This window comes from Phycodurus eques, chromosome 12 (genome assembly GCF_024500275.1).
Source record: "Phycodurus eques isolate BA_2022a chromosome 12, UOR_Pequ_1.1, whole genome shotgun sequence".
Taxonomy (NCBI): Eukaryota; Metazoa; Chordata; class Actinopteri; order Syngnathiformes; family Syngnathidae; genus Phycodurus; species Phycodurus eques.
Window position 1 is genome coordinate 8,317,554 of NC_084536.1, and position 12,418 is coordinate 8,329,971.

Genomic DNA, 12,418 nt, shown 5'->3' on the forward strand with positions numbered 1-12,418 from the left:
ATAATAATAATAAACAGAGTCGGTGTTGCAACCATCCAAACGAATGATGTGATAGTCATCATGTGATAGTTTTATTGATTACAAATATTTGTATATTCTTCATTAAGATTAGTGGTTTCTAAAGTTCTCAATGTTTCAGCAAAGGAACACGTCATGTTACGTTTATTGTTTTTATTTACTAACGTATATGAACTATATATAGCATCGAGTGTGTAGCACCTGTTGAGTGACGCTCTATTCAACCACAAATGGAATGCCGCGCTGCCATTCCTTACATGGACATATTTAGGCTAAAGCGGAAATTGGTGCCACGTTTGTTATTGTCCCTTCGGATTTATTTGTACCGCGAATTAGAACACTTTAGTTAAAAACTAGAATCAATGGTCAGAATTGCTCTATGTATCTGTGAAGAAACACATTGTTTTAAGTAAACACGTTGTGCAGTATGGCAACGTGAAAATGTTATTTTGTTTCTGACCGGACTTTTTCTTGTGTTTCCGGTCTTGCCAAGTGGCGTGGTGAAGAAATCGAGTAGGACAAAATGCAGGTTAGAAAACTTCAATTTACTCTTTTAAGCAGGTTAGAAGACTTCTGTTTACTCTTTTAAGTCGTTGTCGTTAGAGCGTCTTTGAACGATTCGCAGAACTCAGCTGCTCAGCGTGCTGACGAAGACCAGAGGGCGAGAACACTTTACGTTTAAGATCGCTGTATTGACTCCCTGTGTGTTTTAGGATCGATTTTAGGCTCAAGACTTATTTACTTGGTTAACATTTTGACTCATTTCTTAATTATTTATTTAGTTTATTTATTACGTATTTCTATCTATTAATTACTTTTGTTGTCTTTATACTATTGTGCAGTATTTCTTATTGGGCTTCAGTGTTTTTTGTTTTGTTTTTTATTCTCTCCTGTTGTCTTTTAGTCTTCTTAACGTGATATGTAAATACATTTAACTGATTGATTGATTGATTTGAACCAACAGTTGTTCTTTGCCCGGGAGGTTTTCTCAAAGTCACTGTGCCTCGATGGAAAATGTAACTTTTGCTGAGCATCAGTTGTTATTTAGTGGTTAAAAATGTCATGTTGGTTCTTGGTACAGGACCCCAATGAGGACACAGAGTGGAACGACATCCTTAGGAAGAAAGGGATTCTACCCCCGAAAGAGGTCCCTAAAGACGATGAGGAGGAGGAAGAGTTGGCTCGCCAGCAGCAGTCTGTCGGTAAAAAAATGTTTATTTTTGCCTTTTGCTTTACTTGCTGATCGACTGACAAATGAGCAAAGTTACTAGTCTAGTAAGAAACAAGCCACTCGTTCAACGGTACTCATAATTAACAGAGACACTCCGCAGCCCGTAGGCCTAACGATATGTTAGTAAAGTAGACTAACATTAAGCTCACTGATTTGCGCTCTGTTAATTTAAACTGTCTCTCGGCTCCTGCCTGTGACGCGGCGTCACACTCGGCGGAGAGAACGGTTCGTGTTACAACGAACGGGTCCTCGCCCCACACTTTCGCTATTTTCTCTTTTTTCCTCTTCTCAATTTGCCGTCATGTCGCATCTTGCAACTGCTATCTTCCAACTCCTCAACTGAATCGCTTCACTTCTGTGTCCACGCATCGGTGACGTAAGTACGTTGTGTCACATACGCCCCTGCGTGCTTCCGTCTTTGCGACCTTCTTTGCGGCAAAACTGATTTGCAGTTTTTCAATGTTTTTTGAGGTGCAAAATGCAAATTTTGACTCACAAACTGTGATGCAAGACCTTAATTCGAGCCATGTATGCCATCACAGATCCTGGCTTTTGAACTTTGTGCAGCTAACAATCCAGATGGTCCGTTCCTCTTTGGCCTGGAGTACGCCGATGTCCATGATTTCCAAAAACAATTTGAAATGTGGACTCGTCAGACCACAGCACACTTTTGCACTTTGCGTCAGTCCATCTCAGATGAGCTCAGGCTCAGGGAAGCCGGCGGAGTTTCTGGGTGTTGTTGATATATGGCTTTTGCTTTGCATGGTTTTAACTTTAATTGTACATGGAGCGACAAACTGTGTTCACTGACAATGCTTTGTTACTCGGTGGCGGAGATGTTACTTCTCCGGAGCCTTTCAAGCAGGATCCCTCCACTTTTCCACCGTACATTTGAGCGCATTCAATCCGTGCTCGTTTGTTGTAAGTGACGTCATTACGCTCTTATGCGGCACTGATGGGTTCAAGTGTATCATGAAAATTGGTCAACTCTTCCACTCCTTCTGCCGCTACAGTCACAACATGCGTGCTTAGGTACCAAAACACGGTACCATTGAGTTTACATGAATTGGTACTCAGTATGTACCAAGAAAATTACTGATTTCGGTACCCATCCCTAGTGAAGTTTTTTAATAATTCCCTTTTTCAAGTATTTTTCTACATTTCTAGCGGGGGATTTTAAGTATTTTTACAGAGAAGTATTTAGTCTAAAAAGATTTATTATAACTGTAACCTTAAAAATAATTTCTGTAATACATACGTAAATTATTTTTTTTTACAAATATTACCATGGTATGTATTTTACATTTACATTTGATTGTTTTCAAGTATTTTCTTTAAATGTTTTGAATATTTTTTCCAATTTAAAGTGTTGTATTATTTGGGTGTTTGTGGTTATCATCACACATCTCCTTCCTTTTGGCGTACACAGTGAAAACGTACGAGAACATGACGCTGGAGGAGCTGGAGGAGAACGAAGACGAGTTTGAAGAAGACGACGAGGCTGCCATTGAGATGTACAGGTGAGTCCACAAGAAGCCCTTACACCAGGGGTATAGGCGTGATTTACGAGGGAAGGGCTAACCGTAACCTAACTTACTTCACTTGACAGCTATACGGAGCCCCAGACATTTTTTCTATTTGTATGTTATATTCTTACTGGTGTGAATTCTGTGTATAAATTGTCATGTCGTGATATATCCTACATCCCATTTTTTTCAACTGAAAGGCAATATTGCTGTAGTTCGAGGGGGTTGATCATTATACAGCAGTAATAGCAGGACCGGCGACAATTAGCCTGCGTGTTTCCTAAACAAAATACTAAACTGAGAGTACAGATTACTAAATTGAGGGAACGGATTACTAAATTGAGTTAACAGATTATCAAAGAATTTTATTTTTCTCATACCTTGGCACCAGAGGGGCTCTGTAGCTTTTAGCTGGCAATTTTTGTGAACAAAAACAAAACAAAAAAAGTCTGTCATGTATTTGAACATTCGGTGGGTGTAATTCTTTAGTTATGTGTGTTTAGTTTTACAGTGAACTTCAACTGGAGTGTCAATAAACAACTTCAAGCAAGCAACATTGACTCTTGTTTCTTCTTGCTACTTTGTTATCATTTTAGCAACCTTTCTTTGTGATCACGTGGGCTCTGCGTGCTGTGGGTGGTCTGGCCTCTGCTGGATAGAAATGCTGGAGCGGAGCCTGGAATGGACTGCTTGTATAACAGTGCTAATATCGGAGAGTTTAGATCCAGGCCGATCCGTGCGATACTGTTTTTTCCCCCTGATATCGGACCGATATCAAATATCGTATTGGGAGACCGTATCTTTTATTTGGAGAAATGATAGCTGTCGAGTGATTGCTTTCAAACTGCACAGTACACACGTCCACTCTGTTGTGACTTAACTTGATACGACAAGAAATGCCAACATTTATTTAAGCTTCGTTTATTTATTTATGCTTCGTTTAGCCAGGTAAGGCTATTTAAATTTGTTACTGTATGCTTTTATGTACAGTACAATGCTGTAGAGTGCTATTTTGTTATTTATGATTTAAAAAAAAGATGATCTGAGATACGGATGTTTTGAGTTATGAGTCATGACAGAAAATGTTACAAATCAAGAAATGAGATTTAGCCTGTGTTTGTGTGTGTTTAGACAGAAGCGTTTGGCTGAGTGGAAGACGACACAGATGAAGAATGTGTTCGGGGAAATGATGGAGATCTCCGGTCAGGATTACATCAACGAGGTCAACAAGGCGGGAGATGGCATCTGGGTGGTGCTGCACCTCTACAAGCAAGGGTAACAACACGCACACAAACACACACACTACTAGCATTAATTTAGCCGGGGGGGTTTCTAACTAGTTTTAATTCATTAATATAGTTTTCAAGTGATTTAATGATTAATTATTTTGAGCTTCAAAATGTTTTTGTTTTCAATGTATTTTAGCATTTTGAAAAAAATGTCAAGAATTACGCACATATTTAAAACTATTTTTTAACCATGAAACAGTTTTCAAGTATTTAATTTTAAAGTATTATCTTTTTAGTATTTTAAAGTATATTTTGAGTATGTGTAAAAAAAAAAAAAAAAAATTCAGCTCTTTCAAATGTGAATTTTTCCAACTATTTTTTAAATATGTTCAACTGCTACAAAAAAAACAATTTAAAAAAGGGTTAGTACTAGTATTTTTTTTATTTGTACAAATGCATCTATTTTTAAATATGTATTTTCCAACTTTTTTCAATAACTTAAAACAAATATTTGCACTATTTTAAATAAAATTAACATTTAATGATTTGTCAATCACGTATTTAAAAAAATATATATATATATTTTTAAAATATTTTTAAATAGTCCGTGCAAAAAAAAAAAAAGACAATTCAAATACTTGAAAAATGAATAGTAAAAATAAAAGTTAACGTTCATTTTTCAAGTGTTAAAGATTATATGCAGTTTAAAATAGCTGGAATACCTAATGAATATGAAGATGTTTGATATTCATTTAAAAACTGTTTGTTCAACTCTTTTAAACTTAAAATATTAATATCCAAATATTTTTCACTGCTGTGGGGTAAAAAAACAACAACTATCAACTAACATAAGAGCATGTTAGCCAATGACAACTGTGTTGAACGTCAATTGGCGAAAAGACCTGATTAAAATAAGTGGTGAGTGGGGTAGAATGTGAACAGTAAATGGTGAGAAAATAGTCGTAATGGAAGTGGAAGTCAATTTGTTTTGATTTGCCAGCATCCCTCTGTGCGCCCTGATCAACCAGCACCTGAGCGCACTGGCCCGCAAGTTCCCTCAGACCAAGTTCCTCAAGTCCGTCTCCAGCACCTGCATCGCCAACTACCCCGACAGAAACCTGCCCACTGTCTTCGTCTACTGCGACACCAACATGAAGGCGCAGTTCATCGGGCCGCTCGTCTTTGGCGGCATGAACCTGACTCTACAAGGTCATTATTAAAAAGCTTAAAAAAGCAACAACTTAATTTAAAAAAAAAAAAAAAATTCAGGAAATATTTTTGTGGTTACATTAAAAACATTCATAAAAAATAATTTCCTTTTAAATTTTGTTGTAAATTTAAGTATTTTAAAATATGTTTTCTTACTATTTTTAATAGATTTAGGTTTTTTAAAAATATATTTGGGAGTTTTTCTTAAAATTAAAATATGTATTCATGTTGTTACATTATCATTTGCTCACATTCCGGGGGAGGCGGGGGACATCGAGTCCGAGTGGACCATGTTCCGCACCTCCATTGCTGAGGCGGCCGACCGGAGCTGTGGCCGACGGTGGCCTGTCGTGGCGGCAATCCCCGAACCCGTTGGTGGACACCAATGGTGAGGGATGCCGTCAAGCTGAAGAAGGCGTCCTAGCAGGCCTTTTTGGCCTGTGGGACATCTGAGGCAGCTGATGGGTACCGGCTGGCCAAGCGGAATGCAGCTTTGGTGGTCACTGAAGCAAAAACCCAGGTATGGGAGGAGTTCGGTGAGGCCATGGAGAAAGACTTCCGGACGGCTTCGATGAAATTCTGGTCCACCATCCGGCGTCTCAGGAGGGGGAACCAGTGCACCACCAACACTGTGTATAGTGGGGATGGTGTGCTGCTGACCTTGACTCAGGACGTTGTGAGTCGGTGGGGAGAATACTTTGAAGACCTCCTCAATTCCACCGACACGCCTTCCCATGAGGAAGCAGAGTCTGGATTTTCTGAGGGGGGCTCGCCTATCTCTGAGGTTGAGGTCACCGAGGTGGTTAAAAAGCTCATCGGTGGCAAGGCCCACGGCGTGGATGAGATTCACCCGGAGTTCTTAAAGGCTCTGGATGTTGTGGGGCTGTCCTGGTTGACACTCCTCTGTAACATCGCGTGGACAGTGCCTCTGGATTGGTAGACTGGGGTGGTGGTCCCCCTTTTTAAGAAGGGGAACCTGTGGGTGTGTTCCAACTACAGGGGGATCACATTCCTCAGCCTCCCGGGTAAGGTCTATTCAGGGGTGCTGGAGAGGAAGGTCCGTCGGGAAGTCGAATCTCAGATCCAGGAGGAGCAGTGTGGTTTTCGTCCTGGCCGTGGAACAGTGGACCAACTCTACACCCTCGGCAGGGTCCTCGAGGCTGCATGGGAGTTCGCCCTACCAGTCTACATGTGTTTTGTGGACTTGGAGAAGGCGTTCGACCGTGTCCCTCGGGAAGTCCTGTGGGGGGTGCTTCGGGAGTATGGGGTACCGAACCCCCTGATACAGGCTGTTCGGTCCCTGTACGACCGGAGTCAGAGTTTGGTCCGCATATCCGGCAGTAAGTTGGACTCGTTTCAGGTGAGGGTTGGACTCTGCCAAGGCTGCCCATTGTCATCAATTCTGTTCATAACTTTTATGGACAGAATTTCTATGCAGAGCCAAGGCGTAGTGGGGGTCCGGTTTGCTGGCCTCAGTATTGCATCTCTGCTTTTTGCAGATGATGTGGTTCTGTTGGCTTCATCAAGCCGTGATCTCCAACTCTCACTGGAGCGGTTTGCAGCAGAGTGTGAAGTGGCTGGGATGAGAATCAGCACCTCCAAATCTGAGACCATGGTCCTCAGTCGGAAAAGGTCGGGGATTAGGTCCTGCCCCAAGTGGAGGAGTTCAAGTATCTTGGGGTCTTCTTCACGAGTGAGGGAAGAATGGAACGGGAGCTCGACAGGTGGATCGGTGCAGCGTTTGCAGTGATGCAGACTTTGTATCGGTCCGTTGTAGTAAAGAAGGAGCTACGCCGAAGGGCGAAGCTCTCGATTTACCGGTCGTTCTACGTTCCTCCCCTCACCTATGGTCACGAGCTGAGGGTCGTGACCGAAAGAACAACATCCCGGATACAAGCGGCCGAAATGAGTTTCCTCCGCAGGGTGTCCGGGCTCTCCCTTAGAGATAGGATGTGAACCTCGGTCATCCGGGAGGATCTCAGTCGAGCCGCTGCTCCTCCACATCGAAAGGAGCCAGATGAGGTGGCTGGGGCTTCTGATTCTGATGCCTCCCGGACCCCTCCCTGGTGAGGTGTTCCTGGCACGTCCCACCGGGAGGAGACCCCGGAGACGACCAAGGACACGCTGGAGAGACTACGTCTTTCGGCTGGCTTGGAAACGCGTCGGGATGCCCCCGGAAGAGTTGGATGAAGTGGCAATATTCCATTCTTATTGAAATTACTATTTTAAAATTTGTATGTATCTTTGAAAATATTTCTAAATATTTTTTTAGTGAATGTAAATCTTTTATTCTATTTACCTTGTTGTTGATTTAATATTTTTTCGAAATATTTTGTTCACTTTTTAAAAAGCTTGTTTGGTCGGCATAATTTCAAGCCTTTAACTGAATGTTATTAATTATACATTTTGTGTGTGTAAATTAATTGTGTAGTTGTAACCTTCAAAATGACCAGCAGAGGGCAATCGCAATGATATTTTCCATCCTAAACTTTAATTCGTGCTTGAATGTGAATTGGAATTGACAAGATTGAACCAAAATCACGTTTGAGTGGTAGCGTGACTTCCAGTGTTTTTGTGTTCAGAGTTGGAGTGGAGGCTGTCCGAGTCGGGCGCGGTCAAGACTGATCTGGAGGAGAACCCCCACAAGCAAATCTACAACCAGATGATGTCGTCCATCAGGTGTTCGGTCCCAATGCGCAACCACAGGGATGACTCAGATGAAGATTAAGACCTCCCCCACCCTTCTTTTTTCAAACAACACATTTCAGACCTTATTATTTAAATCCACTGCCAAAACCTCTGTCGGGTAAACAATCATGTGCTCACACAAATTGACATTAAACTCATTTTTATCAACGGTCTTTTATTCAATGTATGAACTCACAAAAAAGCAGTAATAAAAATAGTATTGTTTAATCACTTTTAAATAGTGAACAAATAATAGTTCTGTTATTTTTAAAGTAACCCTAACACTAACGATTTGGCCAAAGGTTTTTTGTTTTTATTTTTTTTTAAATAAGACCGTAAATCAAGAAAAACATACAGGTTTGAAGTATTCGCAAAGAAAAATAACCCCCCCCCAAAAAAAATATATAAAAAGAAAATTATAAAAATAATTATAATTCTGTATTTTTCGATTAAATTTATAAAATATAGGAAGCCAAGTTTTTAAAAGTCAAGCATTTTCAAGATCTATTTTTAGAAATATTTGTAAATGCTATGTAAAATGTTTTTTTTGCTGTTTCAAAAGTATTTTTCCAATTAAATCTAAAAATTGTGCATTGGTACAAATATATGCAGTGCTGCGAAAAGGTATTGGCCCCCTTTTTAAATTCTTACATTTTTGCTGTTTCCCCACTTTAAGATAATCAAACAAATGTAGCTATCTAAAAAGTAATCCCCCCCCCCCCCCCTAAAGCATGAATTAGCTATGGCTAATCACATTATTTGCTTGATTTTTACTGACTACACCCAAGCCTGGTGATCTGCAGACCTGTTCAATCAATAAGTCATTTAAATACCACCTGTTTGACCTATTTAAGTCATCCAAAGGATCTCAAAAAGCTTCAACAAAATGCCACGATTCAAAGAAACTCAAGAACAGATGAGAAATAAAGTAATTGACACCTATTAGACTGGAAACGGTTACAAAGCCAATTCTAACGCTTTAGGATTTTAGCGGACCAGAGTGAGAGCAATTATCCTCAAATGGAGAAAACATGGAAGTGGTGAACCTTTCTATGAGTCGCCGACCTACAAAAATGACCCCAAGAGCACAGCGACGACTCACATGGAGGTCACAAAGGAACCCAGGACAACATCTAAAGAACTGCAGCCCTCAATGTTCATGAATCAACATTAAGGAAAGAGACTGAGCAAAAATGGCGAAGTTCCAAGGCGAAAACCACTGTTGACCCAAAAGAACATAAAGGGTTGTCTTACTTTTGCAAAAAAGCATCTGAATGATTCACAAGACCTTTGGGAGAATATTCTATGAACTAAAGAGATGAAAGTTGAACTCTTTGTGAAGTGTGTGTCTTGTCGTTAAATCTAGTGCAATGTAACACAGCATTTCGGGGGCGGGGGGGCATCATACTAACAGTCAAACCTAGATTGAAGGTCTGGGGCTGATTATCTCCTTCAGGACCTGGATGTCTTGTTGTGATTGGAGCCATGAGTTCTGCTGTTTGCCAAAAATTCTGAAGGATAATGTTCGGTCATCATTTTGTGACCTCAAGCTGAAGTGCATTTGTGATCTGCATCAGGACAACAATCGGAAACACCAGCAACTCAGCTTCAGAATGGCTGGGGGTGGGAGTGGGGGGGGGGGGGGAATGTAAGTTTTGGAGTGGTTTAGTCTGGGCTTGAATCCGATTGAAATACTGCGGCTTGACCTTAAAAAAAGCTCGAAAACCCTTCATTGTTGCTGAATTAAAACAATTTTACAAGGAAGAATTGGCCAAAATATCTCCACAAAGATGTGAAGACTCATTACCAGTTATAGAAAATGCTTGATTTCAGTGTGGCCCAACCAGTTATTAGGTTTAGGGGGCCATTACATTACTTTTACATGAAAATAATAATACAATAATTTAATAATAATAAAATAATTCAAATATTTTGAAAAAATATATCAAAACAAAGTATTGTAGTATTTTTAAAATGTGCATTTTCAGGTTTTTTGGCACAATATATATTTTCAAGTACAGTAGAGTCAGATTTTTTTGGGGTGGGAACCTATGTCAGGTAATTTGAGCTACCCTTCACTTATTTGCTGCTTTTTTTTTTTTTTTTTAACCCGTTCCCCTGCTTTTTCTTGTTTTTGGGGGGAAGAATTATTATTTTTTAAAGCAACTAATAATGGCCGTCTTTCAATTGTTCACTGATTTTCACCATTCACAGTAGGGCCTGTTCCCTGCAAATACCAGAGGTCCACTTTATTTATTTAGCCTAGTAGTGTAATTGTGTAAAAGTCATTTTTAACTTACAGTCACAATATCAAGAACAAATACCAATGTGCTAGCTAAAATGTTTACTTTTTACGGTTTAGATTCTCAGTCATCAAGATGATGGTAATCCTCAAAGGTTGAATCGAGGCAACTGCATTTTCCGTGTGTTGAATTTGTCATGTTTTTTCTTGTTTTCTGAAAACGTTAAAAAATGACTTGGGGAAACTACGGTATTGGGCTAACATTTTTGAAAATACAGTTCTCTTTAATTATTGAAAAAAATCATTTTGAAATCCCCTTTTAGGTATTCTTATAAAAACAGTCACATATCAAAAACACTTTTTTCAGAGTACATTTAAAATGTGTGTTTGTCAAGTTTGTTTTATTATTTTTTTTAAATTGTCTAAGTATGTATAAGTGCCCACTCCTGGTATTAAAAAGTCTCCATTCACTCGAATGGGGAAGAAAAGACAGGTTGTTAAACTTGTCGCCATGGAGACATCCAATTTGAACCGGCCAAACCCTTACCAGGGAAACAATTATGCGCACAATGAACCATGCGTATAAAACTTTTTGATCAAATGAAAGCCAAGTTTAGTCATAGTGCGATTATTTATTGTGCAACACGTTAACAACACTTCTGAGTCACGTTCACAAGCATCAAGCGTGCCGTCCTTCCACCCTGAACACGTCCTGACGTCCAGGTGGAGGAGACTCCTCCCGTGTGGTTTTTTTGTTTTTTTTGTTTTCTCAAGCATGGTCTCGTGGCGACCGATCTCAAATATTCTGCATAAGGAGACAGGGGGAGAAAACATTAGTCGGTAATGTGAGGTGCCAAGTGGACACTTTGTCTCACCAGAAGTACCACCGTCTTCTTCCTCCGCTGAGACAGTTTGGGCGAAAGTCGCATCAGAGGGTGAACAGAGTTGGACTGCGGAAGAAAAGGCGACCAATTACGATCTATAATAACGTTGTCTTATCCGTGACCAGTCCAGTCTGCTCACCATGTTCTCCTCCGGGTCAGCAGAGGTCCTTGCTTTTGAATAATGAAACAGGAACTGTAAAAGAGAGTTGTTTTTTGATTTTGATTATTTATTTTTTTTCTTCGCAATTCAGCGCCCAAAGCCTGTTTCTCTGAGCAACATGAGCTTTGGTTGACATGTCTATCTTGAGTAGACCCACAAAAAAGTCTTGAGAAGCAATGCCCAGAAAGACACAGAAAGTCTGCCATTTTGATTTTTTCCATCCATTTTAGGGTGGTTAAAAAAAAATAAAAAATCATCCCTCAAACTCAGTTTGTCTTATCAGCATGAATTTCGGTAGACCTGTCTATCAAGAGTAGACCCACACAAACGTCTGAACAAGCCTTGCCCGAAAAGACACCGGAAATTGGCCATTTTGGCGTATAGCATCCGTTTCAGGGTGCTTTTAGTTATTTCCGGGTGTTCTTTGAATTTTGGGAAAATTCAGCCCCCGAGGCAGTTTGACTTGGCAACATGAACTTTGGTAGACATGTCTATCATGAGTACCCCGACACAAAAGTCTCAAGAAGCCATGCCCAGTCATTTTGCTTTGAAGCAGCTATTTTAGGGTCAATTTGGCCATTCGTAAGATATGAAAGAGGAAGAACTTACTCTTTTGAAAATATTCTGGACTTGCTGCTGCTGTGAAGAAATGGGATTTATATTATTTTATAGATTTGTATCTTCTTAACGCATGTTGCATTGCAGTACTGTATGTGTGAAACGAACCTCGTTGTCGTCTCTCCATGAGAGTTGAGCGGGTTCATCTTCTCGGACCTACAACCAACCCACCAACAACACAAGTCAAGGACATCTCAGGACTTTAGTCAAAGTTAAAAGATTGTGAAAAATGTTTAAATAATTTGTCAATATTAGCCAATCGTCACCGTTCTGAACACAAGTCCATCTTCCAATCTCTGGAAATGACTTGCGTCTAAATGAAAAGCACATTTTAATAGTTAATTAAAAAATAGGTTAGTATTTGACATAATTCCCATAAAATTCAAGATTGTTTCCTGACTTGATTTTAAATAAATAAATTATTCTGTCACTGTGTAATATATTTTAAAATTGCATAATGCAATCATAGTAAAAAAAGTAATAATAATAAGTAATCAAATAAGTGAGTAAAATAATAATACAAATAGAGTAAGTAATAATATTGCATAAAATATTTTTATTTTTTTATTTTTTTTATTTAGCTCAATGTTTTCATGTGAATTTGTTTATAAAT

At 39.6% G+C, this 12,418-nt stretch overlaps 1 protein-coding gene across 1 annotated transcript; it reads left to right on the forward strand.

Moving 5' to 3' along the window:
* The first annotated feature begins 323 nt into the window (after positions 1–323).
* On the forward strand, positions 324–8,069 carry pdcl3 (phosducin-like 3). Its single transcript, XM_061691783.1, has 6 exons — positions 324–547; positions 1,100–1,220; positions 2,679–2,769; positions 3,907–4,050; positions 5,005–5,213; positions 7,796–8,069. Exons 1-6 carry the CDS (start codon positions 542–544, stop codon positions 7,939–7,941), a joined length of 717 nt encoding a protein of 238 aa, XP_061547767.1. The 5' UTR covers positions 324–541; the 3' UTR covers positions 7,942–8,069.
* Positions 8,070–12,418: the final 4,349 nt, after the last annotated feature.